Source organism: Bombina bombina, chromosome 5, assembly GCF_027579735.1.
Source record: "Bombina bombina isolate aBomBom1 chromosome 5, aBomBom1.pri, whole genome shotgun sequence".
NCBI lineage: Eukaryota > Metazoa > Chordata > Amphibia > Anura > Bombinatoridae > Bombina > Bombina bombina.
The window spans coordinates 790,795,561-790,822,705 of record NC_069503.1 but is presented as its reverse complement, the minus strand read 5'-3'; the positions used below and the strand labels follow the sequence as shown (position 1 = coordinate 790,822,705).

General features: G+C 36.8%; 1 protein-coding gene across 1 annotated transcript in view; it reads right to left on the bottom strand.

Moving 5' to 3' along the window:
- LOC128660831 (cadherin-19-like) overlaps positions 1 to 27,145 on the bottom strand; it is a 346,558-nt gene that overhangs the window by 145,581 nt on the left and 173,832 nt on the right. Inside the window, exon 6 of the mRNA XM_053714877.1 lies at positions 17,723 to 17,910. Within this exon, the coding sequence (XP_053570852.1) occupies positions 17,723 to 17,910 (188 nt within the window). The remainder of the gene's footprint in view (positions 1 to 17,722; positions 17,911 to 27,145) is intronic.

The window sequence follows — 27,145 nt, the reverse complement described above, 5'->3', positions numbered from 1 at the left end:
CAAAGTGTTCACTCCCTTCTGCAGACCTTCTGCACATGTTATGGACCTGCCCAAAAATCAGGAACGTCTGGTTTAAAGTTTAATTTTGGCTTTGCAAAATCTTAAAGCTCCCTTCGTTCAATCTGTCAGATATAAACATAGTTTTTCTTCTTTTTAAGTCAGAAGATAAGCAGCTCAATACTAAATTGATTAATATAACTATACTGGCTGTTAGATATCTTATTTTAAAAAAATGGAAAATGCATTCGGTTCCCAGAATTCCCGAAATTAAAAATTGTTTAAAGAAGCAATGTATTCTTGAACAATATAATGTTAGGATTGATAATGATGAGGACATCACTAGGTTCTTTTCCAAATGGTCAGCATTCATAAAAGTATTTCCCCCTACTGAAATGGATTGCCTGATATATCCCTTAAGTGACTCTGAATTAGTTTTGTTAGGGAGGTGGTGAAGGCTTTCTTTATATTTTTTTCCCTTTTTTTTTTTTTGGTTGTTTGTTTCCTTGGTTCTTGTGCATTGTTTAGTGTTGTCTTGTGGTGTACTGTTTTGGGGGGTTCTGTGTTGTCTAGGTTTGTTTTGTCTGGTTTTACCTTGTGGTAATGTATGTGTAAAAGGGTATGAAAAATCCAACAAGGTATAGATTATAAATGCAAAGTAATTTACTCTATTTCCTGGGTAATGTTCAGTCATTATGGTATATATCAGTAATGTTTTAGAAATCTGTAACCAGAATTTAGAGTTGATTAGTATTTACATAAAGATGTTTTGTATAATGGCTATGCCCAGGGTATGGACTAAAAGCTTTGTTTTCTTCTTCTTGTTTTATCTTTTCTTCTTTTTGTGTATTGTTATCTGCTAGTTTACTCTGTTGGATACAAATAAAGATTTAAAAAAAAAAAAAAGTTACTCTCTATCTGAATCATGAAAGAAAAAAATTGGGTTTAATGTTCCTTTAACATGGCCAGAGCCAGAGGATCAGTTTAGTGCACTCTCCAGAGTGCGTTAAGGTGAGTATTGCAGTAACAAGTGAACTTTTCATCTGTAGCTTTGAAACATTTACATTTCTTTTGACGAAAACAAATGTAAATGTTTAACTAAAATTCAGTATTTGTTTTGTTTTAATCTAAACTAATAACAAACAAATTCCCCTAAATATTTGGAACAAAAATTGAGTCTGAAACAAAAGTTTCTTGCCTGCACATCTCTAATTTATATATATAATAAAAGAGAAAGAAGAAAAGAAAGAACAAAAAAATCACTTCTCAGTCCCTTTCCACAAAATCAAATATTTCTTTAGTAAAAAGCGTTCCTGTATCTACTTAACCAGTATTCTTTAAAAGGACATAAAACACAAAAAATATATTTTATAAATTTGGATAGAACATACAATTTAAAAAAAAATCCCAATTTATTTCTATTATCAAATTGTCTATGTTTTCCTTTGTTGAAGAGCAGGGAGTAAGCGCAGGAGTGTGCACTATACGGTAGAAGATTTGTAACAATGTTATACATTAGCAAGAGCAATAGATGTCGGCACTATTCTTTCATGAAGTGCTCCAGGCGTGCATGCTATCTATCTAGATATCTCTTCATCAAAGAATAACATGAGAATCAAACAATGTTGTTGATAGAAGTAAATTGGAAACTATTTTAAAATTGTACCCTCTAAATCATGAAACAACAATTTTGGGTTTCATATCTGATTCTACAGCTCAATTTCTAAACCTTTTCCTGTTTGCAATAGATACCTGAGACATATCTACTGCTACACCTGTTAACAAGCTCCTGTTTGCAATAGATACCTGAGACATATCTACTGCTACACCTGTTAACAAGCTCCTGTTTGTAATAGATACCTGAGACATATCTACTGCTACACCTGTTAACAAGCTCCTGTTTGTAATAGAGATACCTGAGACATATCTACTGCTACACCTGTTAACAAGCTCCTGTTTGTAATAGAGATACCTGAGACATATCTACTGCTACACCTGTTAACAAGCTCCTGTTTGCAATAGATACCTTAGACATATCTACTGCTACACCTGTTAACAAGCTCCTGTTTGTAATAGATACCTGAGACATATCTACTGCTACACCTGTTAACAAGCTCCTGTTTGTAATAGAGATACCTGAGACATATCTACTGCTACACCTGTTAACAAGCTCCTGTTTGTAATAGAGATACCTGAGACATATCTACTGCTACACCTGTTAACAAGCTCATGTTTGCAATAGATACCTGAGACATATCTACTGCTACACCTGTTAACAAGCTCCTGTTTGTAATAGATACCTGAGACATATCTACTGCTACACCTGTTAACAAGCTCCTGTTTGTAATAGATACCTGAGACATATCTACTGCTACACCTGTTAACAAGCTCCTGTTTGTAATAGATACCTGAGACATATCTACTGCTACACCTGTTAACAAGCTCCTGTTTGCAATAGATACCTGAGACATATCTACTGCTACACCTGTTAACAAGCTCCTGTTTGCAACATATACCTGAGACATATCTACTGCTACACCTGTTAACAAGCTCCTGCTTTTTCAGGGTTTGTTTCTAAGATAAACTCTGAAATATTATAGACTCAAGAATGACATTTTTTTTAAACACCAGCCATGGGATTCCTTCTAAACTCTACTAAATACCAGATTAACCAGCAAATTGTAACAGCTGTTTTGCTACACTACAATTTCTCTTGATACTTTTGCAACATAGATTTGTTTTTTTCCGCACATAAATATTGCTAATATTACAACTCATCATCATTGCCTGTTTCAACTATATATTTGCATGTTAGTTTGGTTTATTTTGTTTTTTTTTATTCTTAAAGTGATAGTCTAGTCAAAATTAAACTTTCATGGTTTAGGTTTTCTAATGTACTCCTATTATCAATTGTTCTTCATTCTATTGATATCTTTATTGAAAAAAAAAGAATGTAAGCTTAGGCGATGGACCATTTTTGGTTCAGCACCTCGGTAGTGCTTGCTGATTGGTAGCTATATTTAGACAGGGCAGTGATATTTGTATTTATATATATATATATATATATATATATATATATATATATATATATATATATATATATAGTATAGTATAGTATAGTATATACAACCCCATTTCCGAAATAGTTGGGACAGTATAGAAAATGCAAAAAAAAAAAATAGCAAAAAAACTTACAAAAAGAGTCATTTGAAAATTCAATTCACCCTCTGCTTTATTGAAAACACATTATTTGATGTTTTACTTTGCAAATTTAATGTATTTTTGAAATTATACACTCATTTCAAATCTGATGACTGCAACACACCCAAAAAAAATGCGACAGTTAACTGTTTACCACTGTGTACCATCCCCTCTTCTTTTAATAACACTTATTAAGCATTTAGACACTGAAGACACCAGTTGGTTAAGTTTAGCAAGCAGAATTTTCCCCCATTCATCCATTATGCATGTCTTCATCTGCGCAAAAGTATGGGGCCTTCGTTGCCTTATTTGGTATTTCTCTGCTTTTTCCGCACAACGGAAATATTGCACATTTTACGAGTTAAAAGTAAACACGTTCGATTGAGCTCAATCAAATTTAAGGCACGTTGAGTTAGAGCAACTTCAGTGCTCTGGTTAACTGATACGCGAGACAAAAAAGTTACACAAAACACATAAAAAATAAATTTAACAATGCAGTTAAACTCATTGTAACACTGTCTAATAAAATTATTTAAAAAAAAAAAAGCATTAAAAAGTTATAAAGGCTCAAAAATATGTTAGACGTGTTAGAAAAAAGGCCTGTTTATATGTATGCACATATGTATTTATGTATTTATATGTGTATATGTGTATATTTGTATTTGCAAACAAATATACATATATAAACACAAATACAAATGAAAAATCATAATTATGCAATATTCATATTTATTAAAGTGTTTAACTGTGTATGTATTGTAAATATTGTACATTCTAATATTCTTCACATAGAGGAATATGTTCTAAGCACTTTTAAATAGATATGCCTAAATATGTATATACTATATATATATATATATATATATATATATATATATATATATATATATCAATTCAAGATTACCAGCACTCACTATAAGTTCCCAAAATGCCGGGGTGCTCCCAAACTTTCAATATTGATTGGTGGTTCAAGTGAACAGAGGCACTCGCCGTGTTACAAATGTGCTTTATTATCTCATACGAGTAAACGTTTTCGGGCTATGATGCCCGTCATCAGACTCCTGAAATGGAAAAAACAGTGCAGTGTGTGCTTACCTGACAGGGGCTAAATAGCCCACGAGCTGCCCAGGACGCCACCGGCCCCTCCGCTGCCGCACCGGAATAATCGGAAGTGACGCCTAAGCGTCTGACGTGCACTGCAGGTGGTGCACCCTAGACATCTGAAACAGCCCGTTTTTTGTTGCTGGCTCCACAGCAACAAAAAAACGGGCTGTTTCAGATGTCTAGGGTGCACCACCTGCAGTGCACTAATAACGGGCGCCTACTTCACACATCCTTACAAAAAGAAAAAATACCACCACAAACATCAGATGACACGTACTACTACATATGTAGTTTATCTTCTACATTGTGTTTGTGGTATATTCTATGTAGGGAAGACGGAGGACGACCTACGTACAAGAATGGCTAACCATAGGTCATCAATACGCACAGCCATAGACAAAGGGACGTCAGAGCAACCGGTTGCCTGACATTTTGCACAGGCAGGACACACGGTCAAAGACCTTAAATACACCCTGATTGATCATGTACCGCCCTCCCCTAGAGGAGGGAATAGGGGGCGAAGATTGCTACAACTTGAAGCCAAATGGACTTTTGAACTGGGTACTCTAACGCCAGGGGGCCTGAATATCCACCTTGATTGGCGTAGTTACCTATGATTAAGCTTCTCCTATTCCACCTTATATCTTTATAATAACTACCTAATGTCTTTCACTGTCTTTATGAGCAAAATAAGGAATGTAATTCTTCTAATATTAGTCCCTATCATTAGGTACCACTAATACCCCTATATATCCTAAAAAATATCCTGATTCTGGGTAACAACATAATATAAGATAACACACTTACTGATGACAATTATGTTTACTTCCCCTATTCCCCCATACATAAAGTAAACCATATATATATTCCCTAAGCCCTTAATACAAAATGTGAAGGCTGTTAAAATAAGGCTGCTAGAACAACAAATATTTTGGCAAACAAATATCCCCCTGCAGCTATTTTTATTACACAATAGTACTCTCCTCACAACACAAGATTCACATAGTACTATTTCACCTTATGCTAAAGGCATATACCTATTTTATCCCCACTTCCCTTATCACTATTACCATTTGGTATCTTAGTATGTATATAATGATGTTTCTTTACATATTTCTGCAACACTTGTCACGTATTGTTCTTATGTTTATGTTGCCTAACTGGAGCCGTCCAGGCGCTACTGGATCTTGCGTGATGACGTCAGACGCTTAGGCGTCACTTCCGGTTATTCCGGTGCGGCAGCGGAGGGGCCGGTGGTGTCCTGGGCAGCTCGTGGGCTATTTAGCCCCTGTCAGGTAAGCACACACTGCACTGTTTTTTCCATTTCAGTAGTCTGATGTCGGGCATCATAGCCCGAAAACTTTTACTCGTATGAGATAATAAAGCACATTTGTAACACGGCGAGTGCCTCTGTTCACTTGAACCACCAATCAATATATATATATATATATATATATATATATATATATGTATATATATATAAACAGTGTCCAGTGTAGGAGAACAGACAGTGTGCTAGTACACTGGACACTGTCTGCCTCTGTCACTTTAGTCCCCCTCATAATTTTACAACACCCCCTCCTCTCCCTGCACTCAGACCTCTGTAGCTCTTTCTGTCCTTTTTAGCAATTCTGTGTTTCAAGATATAATCTGTAAATTATATTGAATTGGTCAGTATTGCTTCAGCCTTGAAAAAGGAAGGAATACTTCCGAAAGCTTGTCAACTTATAAATGTATAGTTAGTCCAATGAAAACGTATCATTGCTCAATGCCATACTCTTGTTATTTTGTTATATAAATCCCTGGACAAACACGGCTACTCCAATCAACGTGTGTGTATATATATATATATATATATATATATATATATATAAAAGAACAGTAGCAATAAAAAAGGCACTCACTGGCATATATAAAACATAACTTTCAATAAGATCAGATAAAAAATATACCATAACGTTTCGAGAACATTACGTTCCCTTTGTCAAATGCCAGATATAACAAGACAAATACAGAGCTATATAACAGTATTACTAAACCGTCACCTTAAATACCCTCAAGTGAAGTCTCCAAACGCTACGCCGCTGCTGTGGTCCGCGTGTGGTGCAGTGTCCAAGAGTAATGATGTCATCTGCGTGAGACGCGCACTGACGTCAACACTAGGGGGGGCATGAAGGACCTGTCAGTTACATGACCAATGGGAGCAAACGCCGGTTCCTTGTCAGAAATATATTGAACGATCATTATTCATACAGCATAGTCGAATGGGATATACAACGGTTAATCACTCAAAAAAGTACACTGCACGGAGGCTATTTTAAAAACAAATAAAAACATCTAAAGAATACTATTCAATAAAATCTAATAAGCAATTTCAAAGATAACACATTTCTGTATTAGCTTAAGTGTGTGTTAGAAGGTCATGTAACGGCATCAATATTTAAACAAAAAACATGACAACACTTATTTATACAAGGACAATGATTTCCAACTTCATTGGACATTGTCAACAATACATTTGTGCATCAAGTGGTATGGTAAAAACATAATTATCAGAGGACTTAATCAGTCAAGTATAAATATGTTCTGTAGTAGGTGATCTTGTCATCAGTGATGGTAGACAGTAACAATAGTGAAAACATATATATATATATATATATATATATATATATATATACACACACACAAAGAGACTTGCATGGTGACATCAGGTTAATCAGGAGTGCTACATGTCAAGCACATCATTTTCAATCTCCTGAATAAAATGGCCCAAAATCAAGTATCAAATGTATAGATCCATCTGGTTTCCAACCTGAGTAGTCGATTGCCTCTATTGCCCCCCCCCCCTTGTTAGTGGTGGTACCTGGTCAATTATCATAGTCTTCAGACTAGAAACGCTGTGTTTACAGTGGGCAAAGTGGTGAGCAACTGGCTGATCAGAGTTCCCTTTCAATAGGGCTTCCCTGATCGCATAGCGATGGTTTGCCATCCTTCCCCGGAACATGGTAACCGTCTTACCCACATATACAAGGGAGCAAGGGCAAATCAATATGTAAATGACATATGTGCTGGTGCAGGATAATCTGTAATTGATCCTGTATCTTTTGTTGGTATGTGTGTGTTGAAAAGTATAACCCTTCAACATCCTATCACATGTGGTACAGTCCCCGCATCTAAAGCAGCCTTTTTTGTTGGATTTAAGCCAGGTGTGTCCTTCAAAACTTCTTACCGGGTCAGTCTTGACAAGCAAGTCACGTAAGTTCTTAGCGCGATGATATACCATCCTAGGATGTTGTATGCGCTGGAATGGCAGAGTCTTGTTAGTTTTTATCAGATTCCAATGTTTCCTGACAGCCGAATTGACCTGATGGTGTATTGTGTCAAAAGTGGTAATGAAATTAATGTTCTCTTCATTTATGGTGATATCTTTCTTGATAGTAGGTCCATCTTGGAATCTTCTGACCACCTTTTCTTTGATATCCATTACCATGTCACTGTCATATCCTCGCAAGATAAGTTTACATGACATTTCATCAAGTTGTCTTTCCCTGACTGATGCCTCAGTATTGTTGCGTAAGACCCGAGTGAGCTGAGAGGCAACTATACCCCTTTTCTGGTGTATAGGATGGTAGCTATGGGCTTCAAGTAAGGAGTTACTGTCAGTAGATTTGGTATATAAAGTGGTACCAAATGTATATGTCCCCTCGTTGTTTACCTTAAAAATGTTGAGATCCAAAAAGTGGATCATTTACATATCATACTCCATTTTAAAGTTAATGGGGGTATTCAATCTGTTCAACATCTCAACCCAACTATTGAGGCTCTTTTCAGTTTCCCGCCATATCAAAAATGAATCATCTATATACCTTACATAGTGTATTATCTTGCCAGTACCCTGAGGTCTCATAATATGTCATTTGTACCAGGACATATAAAGGTTAGCATATGTAGGTGCCATATTTGAACTCATAGCAGTCCTTGAGATCTGCAGATAGAATTCTTTCTCAAACCTAAAATAGTTCTTCTTAAGACATAGTTGTAATAGTTCCAGTAGGAACTCAACTGGGGGTCCTCTGTAACAATAAGATTCAGTCACCATGGACCTGTCTGCCTGCACACCCCCCTCATGAGGAATGGAGGTGTACAGACTGTTCACATCCATGGTGACAAGTATGTCACCTTCTTGTAAAGTCTCAAATGCAGTAAGAATGTTAATAAGGCTTGGAGAATCCTGTAAATACGCAAAAGTATATTTTACCACTGGTTGGAGGTAATGGTCAATGTACCCGGCTATATTAGAAAACAGTGATCCCCTGGCAGACACAATAGGTCTACCAGGGGGATTGATCAAAGTTTTGTGAATTTTTGGTTACAGGTACAGGACCGGTATTATAGGAAAATCAATGCTCAAAAAAGCGTATTCATTGTCATCAAATATACATGCTTCTACTGCAGATCTCAGGGACCAATCGGCAATCTTTTTAAATGATGAAGTGGGATTGGTACTTAAGCGTATGTATACACTACTGTCCGCAAGCTGTCGTTTGGTTTTCTGGCGATAGTCACTGTAGTTCAACAATACCACCCCCCTTATCCGCAGGGCGTATTATAATAAATGTTGTCATGTTTTTTGTTTAAATATTGATGCCGTTACATGACCTTCTAACACACACTTAAGCTAATACAGAAATGTGTTATCTTTGAAATTGCTTATTAGATTTTATTGAATAGTATTCTTTAGATGTTTTTATTTGTTTATAAAATAGTCTCCGTGCAGTGCACCTTTTTGAGTGATTAACCGTTGTATATCCCATTCGATTATGCTGTATGAATAATGATCTTTCAATATATTTCTGACAGGGAACTGGCGTTTGCTCCCATTGGTCATGTAACTGACAGGTCCTTCACGCCCCCCCTAGTGTTGACGTCAGTGCGCGTCTCACTCAGATGACGTCATCACTTTTGGACACTGCACCACACGCGGACCGCAGCAGCGGATAGCGTTTGGAGACTTCACTTGAGGGTATTTAAGGTGACGGTTTAGTAATACTGTTATATAGCTCTGTATTTTTCTTGCTATATATGGCATTTGACAAAGGGAACGTAATGTTCTCGAAACGTTATGCTATTTTTTTCATCTGAAATTATTAAAAGATATGTTTTATATATGCCAATGAGTGCCTTTTTTATTGCTACTGATCTTGGATATCTTTTTGAAAGTGCACCCTGGGAGCTGGATGAATCGTGGAATATGGAGTGCCTATTCTATTGACTTTTATATATATATATATATATATATATAAATATTTATTTAAGAATTAATAAAATTGTGAAATATTCATATTTCATGTTGAGTATAGTTTAATAAACTTGATCATGTACTAATAGCGCTGATGGGGGCTCTTTTTACTCAGAGGGAATAGAAGTGTTTCACTCTTTCATTTTTAATACCCAGGAGCGATTAGAGTGACGTTAATGCATCACCGCTTATGTTAGATGTTGGTAGTGACCATACTCCTACGGGAGAACACATTTTGACTTGATTCATGTAAAGACACACTAGAGATGTGTGAATTTACTACCGCTATGTTAGAAATACTAAGTGACATAACCAGTACTAAAGTACACATAGCATAATGCTGATCTCTTTAATTTATAGAAATACAGAACAACTTAGGTCTAACTCTGTAGCAATAGGGAATGTATATAAATAAATAATTGATTCTATATAAATAATTGATTTTACCAAGTGGATCAACTGTTAATGTTGCAAATTAATATTAAAGGGAAGGTCAATTTTGATGAATTAGTTCCCGGTTTTTAATAATCCTATTAAAAACAAGGGCACTTTAATTCATCAAAATTGACATTTCACTCTTTTTCTTCAAAAACTTACCTTTTCATTATAACAGTCGCTCCAGCAAACCCCCACGGCCGTCGGAAGCCTCTGCAGACGTCAGAAATGATGAATCCGGCTTCCTCCAATCATGGCTTCCCCCTCGGGGGAATCTTGGCCTGATGCAACGCCGTGATTGGAGGAAGCCGGATTCATCATTTTGGACCCTTGAAGACGGCTTGTGATGGGCAGAGGAAGTGCTGGAGTGGCTGCCAGGATTAAAAGGTAACTTTTTTAAGAAAACAAGTGAAATGTCAATTGTGATGAATTAAAGTGCCCTTGTTTTTAATAGGATTATTAAAAACCGGGCACTAATTCATCAAAATTGACCTTCACTTTAACCAAACCCAATACTGTGAAAGTATAATATTATAGCAATATCGAATGTTTGCATTGCTACTTTTCATTTCCAATTAATCACAGTAACGGATCTGGTATTATCACTGTAATTTAACACTCAGTACTGCTATATAAGACAGGTTAAGCAAGGTGGTTTATTAATATCATCAGAGCACATACAACGCAACTCTGACTACTATTCACAGTGTTATATGAAAGTACAATACCGCTCATATTTAATATTGAAACATAAGCGATAATATGTATTGTTATTTTTAGCCATCAAATCACTTGAGTATTCAACTAAATGCCAAAAGTGGATCATGGTTACTGTTGCGTACTACATGAAACAGACTCTGTACTGTGAAGATATTACATTGTAGCAATAGGAATGTATGCATTGCTACTTATATTATTCCACTCAGTCACAGTAGTGGATCTGGCATTATCACTGTAATACAACATTTTACACTGCTATATTAAATAAGTTAATAAGGTGGTTTTCAAATATTATCAGAGTACATACTACTAGCACAGTAGCACAGTGTTGCTTATATACAATACTGAAACACAAGTGATTATACGCATAGGGCGCCATGTACTAAGGCGTAAATTTTTTGCACAGACCGTATCGAAATAACCCGCCGGCATTCGCACCATGCGGATGGCACTTCGCTACATGAATGTACTAAAAACCAAGCCGTAAAATTTCGCGTCTATTGTGTGTCGAAGACAATCGGATTATTGATAACTTTGAAGCTTCGTTCTGCGCGAAAGAGCAAAGTTAAGAAGCAGTCTGCGACCTGATTGGTTTAGTTCTTTACCCACGTGACGATCTAGGTGTCATAATCGTCAGACAAGTGGCAATCAATAACTTTGGTTAGGTGCCTCGAAAAAGCAGACTGGCTGATGCCAATTATAACGCTAGACACAGCTTGGAATGAACCGGTGGCAAAAAAGTGTAAGGCTGCCAACAGTTTTAATAGTCCGGGTATGGCTTGTGAACGCGCTGTCATAGGTTCCAGGTATTCTGCTATTTCATAGTAAAGTTCCATAATAGCTTCTCTGTCCGAACGGAATCTCTGGATAATCTCTCGATCAGAAATGCTTTCCAAACCCATATGTGGAAGGAAAACTCTAGGGACTCTGATTCTTCTACCTCTCCTTCTTTGCAAGTTGTCAATCGGTGCCTGTATAGCCCTTCTTCCTCGTAATTGAATTAATCGGAAAAGAAACATGTGTAAAAGTGTCTCCATCTTCATTCAGTGATCCAAAAACCAATAATGCTACAATAGTAGTCTAGTCCTTTCACTTAAGTACTTCTACCTGGCGTCAGGTTGAGACGCCCTATAGTTTTCTATTGTATTCGCTACCTAAATGGTCGTGAAGCAAATCACGCGAAGTTACAGTGAAAGTTGGAGCGGACGGATTAGTTGTAACATTCATAATTTCCGATTACAGCAAATTTACGTGCGATCGAACATGTAGTAAGTGGAAAAAGGCTTCGGAACGATCAGTTGCGTAAAATTACGATCGCTGATGAAAATAGTGGTTTTTCAACCAGATCGCAGATTGGTACATACGAGAAGCAGATCGTGAGCGAATTTTGACGCGGAAATACAGACGGACGGTCACTTCGAAGCTTAGTACATGGCGCCCATAGTCACCTTTAATTACTTTGAAACCACACCAGTGGATTTATTACAACACAATTCAGGGTTGTGTATTTTGATCTGACATTCAAATTGCAGTATAGCAGATGTGTTCAAGCATTATAAACTCCCTACTATATTTTGATGTGTCACTCAAGTCCATTATAGAATATCATTTGATTTTTTAACTCACTCCCTACTTTCTAGTTGTGGACTACATAGATCACTACTGCTGCTACAAGTACTACCTTGTTTATATATCCACTACGTGTAAACCTAATATAAATTTGGTGATATACATTTCACTAATAGAATCAGCTCTGATTGTAGTCTTTATTGGTTTCATACCATACTTCCACTTATTATATATCCAGTTTAATTCAAGTACTCCCTCAGATCAATAACACATACTAGCAGGATACAAGCATATTATACTGGACTAATCTGCATGGATTTTGTATCTTTGGGGTCCTAGAACATGTGTTGAATGAAAGTTGGTGTTACACTTGGGACCTCTTCTGATTGCAATTAAACCTATATTAGTACTCCTGGGTTCATTAATATTATTATTACTGATTCCCAGGGAATATCACATCCACTTCTATCCCAATTTTAATATTGGTTCCTACCCATTTTTTAATTTTAATGTAATAATAGTTATATTTTATCCTTTTGTCTCAATCCCTGCCTTTATAGTCAAGGCACAGAGTGCTGTTGTGCATTCTCAAGTGGATATTCTCTCCTCTTCCTTTATTCACAACCCAAGTGTTAGTTTTTTTCCTGTTTGTGCTCTCCATTAAAGTCTGTGGAAGAATTTGTTAACATGTTGGCGATATTTGAAGTTCAACTTTTTGCGTGGGTTGGGTTTTAGATTAAACTCATAATATGAGTGCAACCCGACACTAACAAAAGGCCTCCGTCTTGCAAAGTTAACGCACGAGCGGGAGCACAAAATAGCTTTTCACTTGTGATCTAACCCTAAATTTGCTAACTAGAATTAGGTAATTAGGAAAGTACATGGTTTGTATATATGTAATACAAAATGATAATGCAATGGGATTGTTTAATTGTCAAGCTTCAGAAACAGCTTGAAAGCTCTTGTGGTGCAGAATCTGAAATTACTGCTTCCTAACCATTCTACCACCTCAGAGGTGGCATGATGATTGACAAGCATTGCTTTTGCTTGTTTGGATGAATCTGCACATGCAATGTTAAATGTGCGAGATAGATGCTGCCTCCCAAACAGATAGGTTTCTTGGCTGGAAACTTGCTTTCCCCTGCTCCATGTTAAATGTGGGCCAGTGTCTGTGCCTATCGAAATCATATATAGTTATGTAAGTATTTTGCCAATATTTCACCAATAATCATTAACATTTTTATGGAGAAGGAAAACCCAAATCATTATAAGAAACAAAAGCTTATTTTAGCTTATACATTGAGCCTGTTGATTGTTAACAGAATGCCAAATGTTTTTATTTATTTGCATAACCTTTTTCAAATATTGTTATCTTTATTTACTCAGATCATTATTTGCTTGTCAAGTATGGGTAGAGATTGCTATTTGTCTAGCTTGAACATGTTTAATTTATTTTGAAAAAAAAAATGTTTTTAGATTATTCACGAGGGGTGAAAACTGGGGGTGTTTTTCTGTCTCCTCGTGTCCTTTAGAATTTTAATACATATATGTATGTTCTCTAGATATAAACAGATGTGGTTTTATTATTGTGTACTTTTACTGATGTTACTATTTTATATTTTCATTTTATGGACATTTAAATAACACTACACTCAGGGGAGTGTTATTTTCTATTGTTACATAAAATTCTGGAAGAAATGGCAGCAGTTTTCTTTGTCAAGCACTTTTCCCTGAACTGAAAGGGTAAACATCTTGAAAGATGGACGTCCCAATTGTCCTATGGTATCACAATAGTATGCAATTAATATGAATACTATAGATAATATGGCAGATAATGTATAGTTATGTGGACGAGACTCAGGTAATACCGTTTAGGAAAGGTTTGTTTATAAAATGGAAGTATAGCCACAAAAGATGAAAACTTTTTTTCTTTTGTTTCAGAGAATGTATAACGTATGTGCTACTCACTTCTTTTGAAATCCAGTATTGTATGACTATGTAAGTCTTCGTATGCTTTTGAACTTGTTCAATAAAGAAATAATAAATAAAAAAAGAAAGATGGAGGTAGGTCCCACTTAAGTACTTTAGGAGGTAAGACATTTCTTAAAGGGACACTGAACTCACATTTTTTATTTTATGATTCAGATAGAGCATGAAATTTTAATCAACTTTCTAATTATACATTTTTCTTCGTTCTCTTGCTATCTTTATTTTAAAACCAGTAATTTAAATCTTAGCAGCCAGACCATTTTAGGTTCAGCACCATGGATAGCGCTTGCTTATTGGAGGCTTACATTTACCCACCAATAAGCAAGCATAACCCAGGTTCTCAACCAAAAATGGGCCTGCTCCTATGCATCACATTCCTGCTTTTTAAATAAAGATAGCAAGAGAATGAAAAAAAATTGATAATAGGAGTAAATTAGAAAGTTGCTTAAAATTGCATGCTCTATCTGAACCATGAAAGAAAAAAATTGTGTTTAGTGTCCCTTTAAGGCTAGTTTTATTTTCTCTGCTGGCTAAGTAATGTTGGGACACAGAAAAATACTAGAAAAATAACTAGAAAAAAAAAACAGAAATGTTTTTTTTCCAACAATTTCTAATACTTGACTTACAATCTAGCCCCTGTATTTTCTTACAGCTAGATTTAGAGTTTTGTCGGTAAAGACCCGCGTAGCTAACGCTCCTTTTTTTTCCCCGCACCTTTTAAATAATGCTGGTATTTAGAGTTCTTTGAAGGGCTGCGTTAGGCTCCAAAAAGGGAGCGTACAGGCATATTTACCGCCACTTCAACTCTCAATACCAGCGTTACTTACGGTAGCGGCTAGCTGGAAAAACGTGCTCATGCACGATTCCCCCATAGGAAACAATGGGGCAGTTTGGGCTGAAAAAAAAACCTAACACCTGCAAAAAAGCAGTGTTCACCTCCTAACGCAGCCCCATTGTTTCCTATGGGGAAACACTTTCTAAGTCTGCACCTAACACCCTAACATGAACCCCGAGTCTAAACACCCCTAACCTTACATTTATTAACCCCTAATCTGCTGACCCCTGCATTACACAATTAACCCCTAATCTGCCGACCGCACAACGCCGCCACCTACATTATCCCTATGTACCCCTAATCTGCTGCCCCCAACATCGCCGACACCTAATATTTATTAACCCCTAATCTGCTCCCCCAACGTCGCCACTACCTACCTACACTTATTAACCCCTAATGTGCCGACTGGAGCTCGCTGCTACTCTAATAAATTTATTAACCCCTAAACCGCCTCACTCCTGCCTCAAAAACCCTGTAATAAATAGTATTAACCCCTAATCTGCCCTCCCTAACATCGCTGACACCTAACTTCAAGTATTAACCCCTAATCTGCCGACCGGACCTCGCCGCTACTCTAATAAATGTATTAACCCCTAAAGCTAAGTCTAACCCTAACCCTAACACCCCCCTAAGTTAAATATAATTTTATTCTAATGAAATAAATTAACTCTTATTAAATAAAGTATTCTGCCCGGATAGGATGAAGACTTCTGCCACTCCGGATGCCCTCTTTTGGTCCATCGGATGAAGACTTCGGCCCGGTTGGGTGAAGACGACTCAAGGTAGGGATATCTTCAGGGAGGTAGTGTTTATTTAAGGGGGGTTTGGGTTAGAGTAGGGGTATGTGGGTGGTGGGTTGTAATGTTGGGGGGTGGTATTGTGTTTTTTTTACAGGCAAAAGAGCTGATTTCTTTGGGGCATGCCCCACAAAAAGCCCTTTTAAGGACTGGTAAGGTAATAGAGCTGTTAACTTTTTTAATTTAGATTATGGTTGGGTATCTTTTTATTTTGGGGGGCTTTGTTATTTTATTAGGGGGCTTAGAGTAGGTGTAATTAGCTTAAAATTCTTGTAATCTTTTTTTATTTTTTGTAATTTAGTGTTTTGTTTTTTTGTAATTTAGTTTAGTTTATTTAATTGTAGGTACTTGTAGTTAATTGATTTAATTAATTTATTGATAGTGTGTTAGGTTTAATTGTAACTTAGGTTAGGATTTATTTTACAGGTAATTTTGTAATTATTTTAACTAGGTAGCTATTGAATAGTAAATAACTATTTAATAGCTATTGTACCTAGTTAAAATAAATACAAAGTTGCCTGTAAAATAAATATAAATTCTAAAATAGATACAATATAATTATTCGTTATATTGTAGCTATATTAGGGTTTATTTTACAGGCAAGTATTTAGCTTTAAATAGGAATACTTTATTTAATAAGAGTTCATTTATTTCGTTAGAATAAAATTATTTTTAACTTAGGGGGGTGTTAGGGTTAGGGTTAGACTTAGCTGTAGAGGTTAATACATTTATTAGAGTAGCGGTGAGGTCCGGTCGGCAGATTAGGGGTTAATACTTGAAGTTAGGTGTCGGCAATGTTAGGGAGGGCAGATTAGGGTTTAATACTATTTATTATAGGGTTTTTGAGGTGGGAGTTAGGCGGTTTAGGGGTTAATACATTTATTAGAGTAGCGGCGAGCTCCGGTGGACAGATTAGGGGTTAATAAGTGTAGGTAAGGTAGCGGCGACATTGGTGGGGCAGATTAGGGGTTAATAAATATTATGTAGGTGTCGGCGATGTTAGGGGCAGCAGATTAGGGGTTTATAGATATAATGTAGGTGGCGGCAGTGTGCGGTCGGCAGATTAGGGGTTAAAAAAATTATTAGAGTGGCGGCGATGTGGGGGGACCTCGGTTTAGGTGTACATAGGTATGGGTGTTAGTGTACTTTAGAGCACAGTAGTTAAGAGCTTTATAAACCGGCGTTAGCCCAGAAATCTCTTAACTACTGACTTTTTCCTGCGGATGGAGTCTTGTCGGTAGAGGCTCTACCGCTCACTTCAGCCAAGACTCTAAATACCGGCGTTAGGAAGATCCCATTGAAAAGATAGGATACGCAATTGGCGTAAGGGGATATGCGATGGAAAAGTCGCGGCTTGGAAGTGAGCGTTAGACCCTTTCCTGGCTGACTCTAAATACCAGCGGGCAGTAAAAAGCAGCGTTAGGAGCCCTTAACGCTGCTTTTGACGGCTAACGCAGAACTCTAAATCTAGGCATTATTAATTAGTATCTTTCTATTTATTTGATTTTTTATTGCAATAACAAAACTAAAGAAGTAGGAACTATAAACAGATCATGTATTTTTCTCATAAATACATAGAAAAAATAAGTAATCAATAAGTATTGATTTACCTAAAAAAGAAATGCAGCACTTTATCAAACTCAACAATACCTCATATATGAACACATCTTTGTTATATACAGTATTTGTTTCTCATGAATTGTAAATTAAATACATAAATAAATAAGGGATATTTTTGACACTTCAAATTGTTCATATATTTTAAATTTGTCTTACCTTCTTTAAAGTAATAATACCTTCCTGGGTTAAATGATCAGTGAATATATCAAACGTGCTATAGTCTCCTTTTTCTTCAATCATATAAATCATTTCAGCATTCTCTCCAATGTCCCTGTCATCTGCAATAACAGTTCCTACAATTTCTCCAACTAAAGATGATTCCAGTATTGACATGTCATATATTTCTGTTCATTAAAAAAAGATAATAAAAAAAATAACTTTATTGTTTTCCATAACCTTCATTCTTATTATTTTACAACATTTTTAATTTTTTAACCCAGATTGTGGCTAAATTAAACTAAAACATATTTTTATAATGATCCCATTTGCCAATGTTCAGCATTAAAACCTAATGATTTCTCAAACATTTCAGCCATGATTGTAACAAAATAAATATGCTAACCATTCACATGTCTAATGTAAGAATTAATTACTTGAAAATTCAAATTTGAAAATTCAAATTTTAATAGCAATATTTACTTTCATAGATTTTAATAATAGGCTATGCTAATTAGTTTTCAAGTGTAATATTCAAATTTTACAAACAAAACATTATTTCTTGTATTTGAATGGTATACGGAAGGAGATAGAGGTAGATTTTGTTGTATTTAGAAAACCACACTATCAGTGACAGCTATTTACTGGACAGTTTCTGTTCAAGGCAAATGACAGTGGCTGAATACACAACACTCAGCTAGATTACGTGTTTGGAGTTATGAGTGAAAAAGCATCGTTATGCTTCATAACGCTGCTTTTTCCCTAACGCCGCTATTACAAGTCTTGTTGGTATAGGTGTACCACGCACCTTTTTGGCCGTCACGCAATCCTATTGGCTGATCCAATCAGCCAATAGAATGTGAGTTCAATCCTATTGGCTGATCCAATCAGCCAATATGATTTTCTCCCCTTTAATTCCTATTGGCTGATAGAATTCTATTAGTCAATCGGAATGTAAGGGACGCCATCTTGGATGACATCACTTAAAGAGAACCCTCAGTTTACAGCTGTGACCGTATGAAGAGGATGCTCCGTGCCGGAAGTTTTGAAGATGGCTCCACGCTGGATGAATGAAGATAGAAGATGCCATCTGGATGAAGACTTCTGCCCGATTGGATGAAAACTTCTGGCCACTTCGATGAAGACTTCTGCCCGCTTCAATGAAGACTTCTGCCGGCTTCGATGAGGACTTCGGCCCGCTTGGATGAGGACTTCGCCGGCTGGATGAGGATGGATATCCGGTCTTCGAAAACTGTAAGTGGATCGTTGGGGTTAGTGTTAGGTTTTTTTAAGGGTTTATTGGGTGGGTTTTATTTTTAGCTTAGGGTTTGGACACCGTAAAAGAGCTAAATGCCCTTGGTTAGCTTAGGTTTATTTAGATAGAGTTTTATTTGGGGGGTTTGGTAGGGTTGGGGGGGTGTTTGTAATTTTTATTGCCAGGTAAAAAAGCTGATTTCTTTGGGGCAATGCCCCGCAAAGGCCCTTTTAAGGGCTATTGGCAGTTTAGTGTAGGCTAGGGGTTTTATTATTTTGGGGGGCTTTTTTATTTTGATAGGGCTATTAGATTCATTTTTTTATTTGATAATTTTATTTTTATTGTGTAATTTAGTGAGGATTTTTTTTTGTAATTTAGATAATTGTATTTGATTAATTTAATTTAATTTATTTGATTTGATTGTAATGTTAGGTTTTATTGTAAGACAGGTTAGGTTTTATTTTACATGTAAGTTTGTATTTATTTTAAGTAGGTAGTTAGTAAATAGTTAATAACTATTTACTAACTAGTCTACCTAGTTAAAATAAATACAAACTTACCTGTGAAATAAAAATAAAACCTAAGCTAGCTACAATGTAACTATTATTTATATTGTAGCTATCTAAGGCCTAGATTTGGAGTTTGGCGGTAGCCGTGAAAACCAGCGTTAGAGGCTCCTAACGCTGGTTTCAGGCTACCGCCGGTATTTGGAGTCAGTCAAAAAAGGGTCTAACGCTCAATTTTCTGCCGCAACTTTTCCATACCGCAGATCCCCTTACGTCAATTGCGTATCCTATCTTTTCAATGGGATCTTTCTAACTCCGGTATTTAGAGTTGTGGCTGAAGTGAGCGTTAGAATTCTAACGACAAAACTCCAGCCGCAGAAAAAAGTCAGTAGTTAAGAGCTTTCTGGGCTAACGCCGGTTCATAAAGCTCTTAACTACTGTGCCCTAAAGTACACTAACACCCATAAACTACCTATGTACCCCTAAACCGAGGCCCCCCCACATCGCCGACACTCGATTAATTTATTTTAACCCCTAATCTGCCGACCGCCACCTACGTTATACTTATGTACCCCTAATCTGCTGCCCCTAACACCGCCGACCCTATATTATATTTATTAACCCCTAACCTGCCCCCCACAACATCGCAGCCAGCTACCTACAATAATTAACCCCTAATCTGCCGACCGCAAAGAGCCGCCACCTACATTATAGCTATGTACCCCTAATCTGCTGCCCCTAACACCGCCGACCCCTATATTATATTTATTAACCCCTAATCTGCCCCCCACAACGTCGCCTCCACCTGCCTACACTTATTAACCCCTAATCTGCCGAGCGGACCGCACCGCTATTATAATAAATTTATTAACCCCTAATCTGCCTCACTATCCCTATAATAAATAGTATTAACCCCTAATCTGCCCTCCCTAACATCGCCGACACCTAACTTCAAACATTAACCCCTAATCTGCCGACTGGAGCTCACCGCTATTCTAATAAATGTATTAACCCCTAAAGCTAAGTCTAACCCTAACACTAACACCCCCCTAAGTTAAATATAATTTAATCTAACGAAATTAATTAACTCTTATTAAATAAATTATTCCTATTTAAAGCTAAATACTTACCTGTAAAATAAATACTAATATAGCTACAATATAAATTATAATTATATTATAGCTATTTTAGGATTTATATTTATTTTACAGGTAACTTTGTATTTATTTTAACCAGGTACAATAGCTATTAAATAGTTAAGAACTATTTAATAGCTAAAATAGTTAAAATAATTACAAAATTACCTGTAAAATAAATCCTACCCTAAATTACAATTAAACCTAACCCTACACTATCAATAAATAAATTAAATAAAATACCTACAATTACCTACAATTAAACCTAACACTACACTATCAATAAATGAATTAAATACAATATCTACAAATAAATACAATTAAATAAACTAGCTAAAGTACAAAAAATAAAAAAGAACTAAGTTACAAAAAATAAAAAAATATCTACAAACATTAGAAAAATATTACAACAATTTTAAACTAATTACACCTACTCTAAGCCCCCTAATAAAATAACAAAGCCCCCAAAAATAAAAAAATGTCCTACCCTATTCTAAATTAAAAAAGTTCAAAGCTCTTTTACCTTACCAGCCCTGAACAGGGCCCTTTGCGGGGCATGCCCCAAGAAATTCAGCTCTTTTGCCTGTAAAAAAACACATACAATACCCCCCCCAACATTACAACCCACCACCCACATACCCCTAATCTAACCCAAACCCCCCTTAAATAAACCTAACACTAAGCCCCTGAAGAGCTTCCTACCTTATCTTCACCTAACCAGGTATCACCGATCCGTCCTGGCTCCAAAATCTTCATCCAAACCCAAGCGGGGGCTAGACATCCATCATCCGACGGCTGAGGAAATCCTTCTTCTCCGACGACTAGACGATGAATGACGGTTCCTTTAAATGACATCATCCAAGATGGCGTCCCTCGAATTCCGATTGGCTGATAGGATTCTATCAGCCAATCAGAATTAAGGTAGGAATATTCTGATTGGCTGATGGAATCAGCCAATCAGAATCAAGTTCAATCCGATTGGCTGATCCAATCAGCCAATCAGATTGAGCTCGCATTCTATTGGCTGTTCCGATCAGCCAATAGAATGCAAGCTCAATCTGATTGGCTGATTGGATCAGCCAATCGGATTGAACTTGATTCTGATTGGCTGATTCCATCAGCCAATCAGAATATTCCTACCTTAATTCCGATTGGCTGATAGAATCCTATCAGCCAATCGGAATTCGAGGGACGCCATCTTGGATGACGTTATTTAAAGGAACCGTCATTCATCGTCTAGTCGTCGGAGAAGAAGGATGGATCCGCGATGGAGGTCTTCAAGATGAAGCCGGTCCTAATCGGATGAAGATAGAAGATGCCGCTTTGAAGAAGATGGTTGCCGGTCCGGATCTACTCTTCTTCCCGGATAGGATGAAGACTTTGGACCCTCTTCTGGACTTCTTCAGCCGTCGGATGATGGATGTCTAGCCCCCGCTTGGGCTTGGATGAAGATTTTGGAGCCAGGACGGATCGGTGATACCTGGTTAGGTGAAGATAAGGTAGGAAGCTCTTCAGGGGCTTAGTGTTAGGTTTATTTAAGGGGGGTTTGGGTTAGATTAGGGGTATGTGGGTGGTGGGTTGTAATGTTGGGGGGGGTATTGTATGTGTTTTTTTACAGGCAAAAGAGCTGAATTTCTTGGGGCATGCCCTGCAAAGGGCCCTGTTCAGGGCTAGTAAGGTAAAAGAGCTTTGAACTTTTTTAATTTAGAATAGGGTAGGGCATTTTTTTTATTTTGGGGGGCTTTGTTATTTTATTAGGGGGCTTAGAGTAGGTGTAATTAGTTTAAAATTGTTGTAATATTTTTCTAATGTTTGTAGATATTTTTTTATTTTTTGTAACTTAGTTCTTTTTTATTTTTTGTACTTTAGTTAGTTTATTTAATTGTATTTATTTGTAGATATTGTATTTAATTAATTTATTGATAGTGTAGTGTTAGGTTTAATTGTAACTTAGGTTAGGATTTATTTTACAGGTAATTTGTAATTATATTAACTATTTTAGCTATTAAATATTTCTTAACTATTTAATAGCTATTGTACCTGGTTAAAATAAATACAAAGTTACCTGTAAAATAAATATAAATCCTAAAATAGCTATAATATAATTATAATTTATATTATAGCTATATTAGGATTTATTTTACAGGTAAATATTTAGCTTTAAATAGGAATAATTTATTTAATAAGAGTTAATTAATTTCGTTAGATTAAAATTATATTTAATTTAGGGGGGTGTTAGTGTTAGGGTTAGATTTAGCTTTAGGGGTTAATACATTTATTAGAATAGCGGTGAGCTCCAGTCGGCAGATTAGGGGTTAATGTTTGAAGTTAGGTGTCAGCGATGTTAGGGAGGGCAGATTAGGGGTTAATACTATTTATTATAGGGTTAGTGAGGCGGATTAGGGGTTAATAACTTTATTATAATAGCGGAGCGGTCCGCTCGGCAGATTAGGGGTTAATAAGTGTAGGCAGGTGGAGGCGACGTTGTGGGGGGCAGATTAGGGGTTAATAAATATAATATAGGGGTTGACGGTGTTAGGGGCAGCAGATTAGGGGTACATAGGGATAATGTAAGTAGCAGCGGTTTACGGAGCGGCAGATTAGGGGTTAAAAATAATATGCAGGGGTCAGCGATAGCGGGGGCGGCAGAATAGGGGTTAATATGTGTAAGGTTAGGGGTGTTTAGACTCGGGGTACATGTTAGTGTGTTAGGTGCAGACGTAGGAAGTGTTTCACCATAGACAACAATGGGGCTGCGTTAGGAGCTGAACGCGGCTTTTTTGCAGGTGTTAGGTTTTTTTTCAGCTCAAATAGCCCCATTGTTTTCTATGGGGGAATCGTGCACGAGCACGTTTTTGAAGCTGGCCGCGTCCGTAAGCAACTCTGGTATCGAGAGTTGAAGTTGCGTTAAATATGCTATACTCTCCTTTTTTGGAGCCTAACGCAGCCATTCTGTGGACTCTCAATACCAGAGTTATTTTAAAGGTGCAGCCAGAAAAAAGCCAGTATTAGATACGGGGTCGTTACCGACAAAACTCTAAATCTAGCCGTTAGTTTTTTTTACAGGTAAGTTTGATTAGTTTTAAATAGGAATTATTTAGTTAATAATTGTAAGGTTTATTTAGCTTTATTTTAATTGTATTTAAGTTAGGGGTGTTAGGGTTAGGGTTAGACTTATGCTTAGGGTTATGTTAGGTTTAGGTTTAGGGGTTAATATATTTATGTAGTGTTAGTGATGTGGGAGGCCAGAGGTTTAGGGGTTAATAACTTTAGTATAGTGGCGGCGACATTGGGGCCAGCAGATTAGGGGTTAATAAGTGTAGGTAGGTGGTGGCGATGTTAGGGGCGGTAGATTAGAGGTTAATTACTGTAATGTAGGTGGCGGCGATGTTAGGGGCAGCAGATTAGGGGTGTTTAGACTTGGGTTTATGTTAGGGTGTTAGGTTTAAACATAACTTTTAATTTCCCTATAGACATCAATGGGGCTGCATTACGGAGCTTTTCTTTCCGCGATCGCAGGTGTTAGGCTTTTTTTTGCTGGCACTCCCCATTGATGTCTATGGGGAAATCGTGCACGAGCACGTCAAAGCAGCGCTTGTATTTGGGTGAGGTACAGAGCTCAACACAACCATATCACCCACACAAGCCTGCTTTTTATAAACTGGTAATAGCAGCGATATAGGGAGGTGAAATTACGCCGCTTTTGTGGCGGTCAGTAATTTCCCTATACCGCTCAAAATTCGTAATCTAGCTGACAGTGACTTAAATGTGTTTTATTGTGTTTTGAATATAAATACTTAGCCTTCAAATGATCTACACTTAGAAGAAAATGTTCTTTTTATTTTTGAATATATATTTCTATAAATATATTTCTATAGCTATCTATCTATCTATCTATCTATCTATCTATCTCTGTATATATGTATACAGATATATAGGTAGAGATATATATTTTTTACAAACACATATATTTATATAGACAGATAGATATAGCTTTATACCTTCATATATATATATATATATATTATTTTTTTTACAAACACATATATCTAGATAGACAGGTAGTTATATCTATATACATATATATATATATATATATATATATATATATATACAGGGAGTGCAGAATTATTAGGCAAATGAGTATTTTGACCACATCATCCTCTTTATGCATGTTGTCTTACTCCAAGCTGTATAGGCTCGAAAGCCTACTACCAATTAAGCATATTAGGTGATGTGCATCTCTGTAATGAAAAGGGGTGTGGTCAAATGACATCAACACCCTATATCAGGTGTGCATAATTATTAGGCAACTTCCTTTCCTTTGGCAAAATGGGTCAAAAGAAGGACTTGACAGGCTCAGAAAAGTCAAAAATAGTGAGATATCTTGCAGAGGGATGCAGCACTCTTAAAATTGCAAAGCTTCTGAAGCGTGATCATCGAACAATCAAGCGTTTCATTCAAAATAGTCAACAGGGTCGCAAGAAGCGTGTGGAAAAACCAAGGCGCAAAATAACTGCCCATGAACTGAGAAAAGTCAAGCGTGCAGCTGCCAAGATGCCACTTGCCACCAGTTTGGCCATATTTCAGAGCTGCAACATCACTGGAGTGCCGAAAAGCACAAGGTGTGCAATACTCAGAGACAAGGCCAAGGTAAGAAAGGCTGAAAGACGACCACCACTGAACAAGACACACAAGCTGAAACGTCAAGACTGGGCCAAGAAATATCTCAAGACTGATTTTTCTAAGGTTTTATGGACTGATGAAATGAGAGTGGTCTTGATGGGCCAGATGGATGGGCCCGTGGCTGGATTGATAAAGGGCAAAGAGCTCCAGTCCGACTCAGAGGCCAGCAAGGTGGAGGTGGAGTACTGGTTTGGGCTGGTATCATCAAAGATGAGCTTGTGGGGCCTTTTCGGGTTGAGGATGGAGTCAAGCTCAACTCCCAGTCTTACTGCCAGTTTCTGGAAGACACCTTCTTCAAGCAGTGGTACAGGAAGAAGTCTGCATCCTTCAAGAAAAACATGATTTTCATGCAGGACAATGCTCCATCACACGCGTCCAAGTACTCCACAGAGTGGCTGGCAAGAAAGGGTATAAAAGAAGAAAATCTAATGACATGGCCTCCTTGTTCACATGATCTGAACCCCATTGAGAACCTGTGGTCCATCATCAAATGTGAGATTTACAAGGAGGGAAAACAGTACACCTCTCTGAACAGTGTCTGGGAGGCTGTGGTTGCTGCTGCATGCAATGTTGATGGTGAACAGATCAAAACACTGACAGAATCCATGGATAGCAGGCTTTTGAGTGTCCTTGCAAAGAAAGGTGGCTATATTGGTCACTGACTTGTTTTAGTTTTGTTTTTGAATGTCAGAAATGTATATTTGTGAATGTTGAGATGTTATATTGGTTTCACTGGTAAAAATAAATAATTGAAATGGGTATATATTTGTTTTTTGTTAAGTTGCCTAATAATTATGCACAGTAATAGTCACCTGCACACACAGATATCCCCCTAAAATAGCTATAACTAAAAACAAACTAAAAACTACTTCCAAAACTATTCAGCTTTGATATTAATTAGTTTTTTGGGTTCATTGAGAACATGGTTGTTGTTCAATAATAAAATTAATCCTCAAAAATACAACTTGCCTAATAATTCTGCACTCCCTGTATATATTATATATTCAGGTTTAGCGTTGTTGTTCTAATGGTGTGTTGGTTCAGCGCACAAGTTGGCCTGCTTAAAGTCTATGGGGAGAAGTTAACACAGTTAAGATATCTGAAGTCCTGATGTTAGCGCTTTAACTTTTTATCTTCAACTTGTAATACGTGCGCTAACCCACCCGTGTTTAAAGTTTTACGAAGTTAAAGGGACAGTATAGGCCAAAATAAACTTTCATGATTCAGATAGAGCATGTCATTTTAAACAATTTTCCAATTTACTTTTATCACCAATTTTGCTTTGTTCTCTTGGTATTCTTAGTTGAAATCTTAACCTAGGAGGTTCATATGCTAATTTCTTAGACCTTGAAGGTCACCTCTTTTCAGAATGCATTTTAACAGTTTTTCACCACTAGAGAGTGTTAGTTCACGTGTTCGTGCACGTGAAGTTATCTGGGAGCAGGCACTGGTTGGCTTAACTGCAAGTCTGTCAAAAGAACTGAAATAAAGGGGCAGTTTGCAGAGGTTTAGATACAAGATAATCACAGAGGTTAAAAGTATATTAATATAACTGTGTTGGTTATGCAAAACTGGGGAATGGGTAATAAAGGTATTATCTATCTTTTAAAACAATAAAAATTCTGGTATAGACTCTCCCTTTAACGCACGAGCGAAAGTAAAAGTGCACCACTTGTAATGTAGCCCTTTATGTATTACAGATATCAAAGTGGAACTATCTTCTGTCATACAACTGTGTTCTCTATTCTGTATAAATGTGGAACATCTAAGATTGTTGCTCTCAGTTCCTTTTTATTTTAAACATAGGGTACTTTCTCTTTGACATTTAATTTCTCCTCTT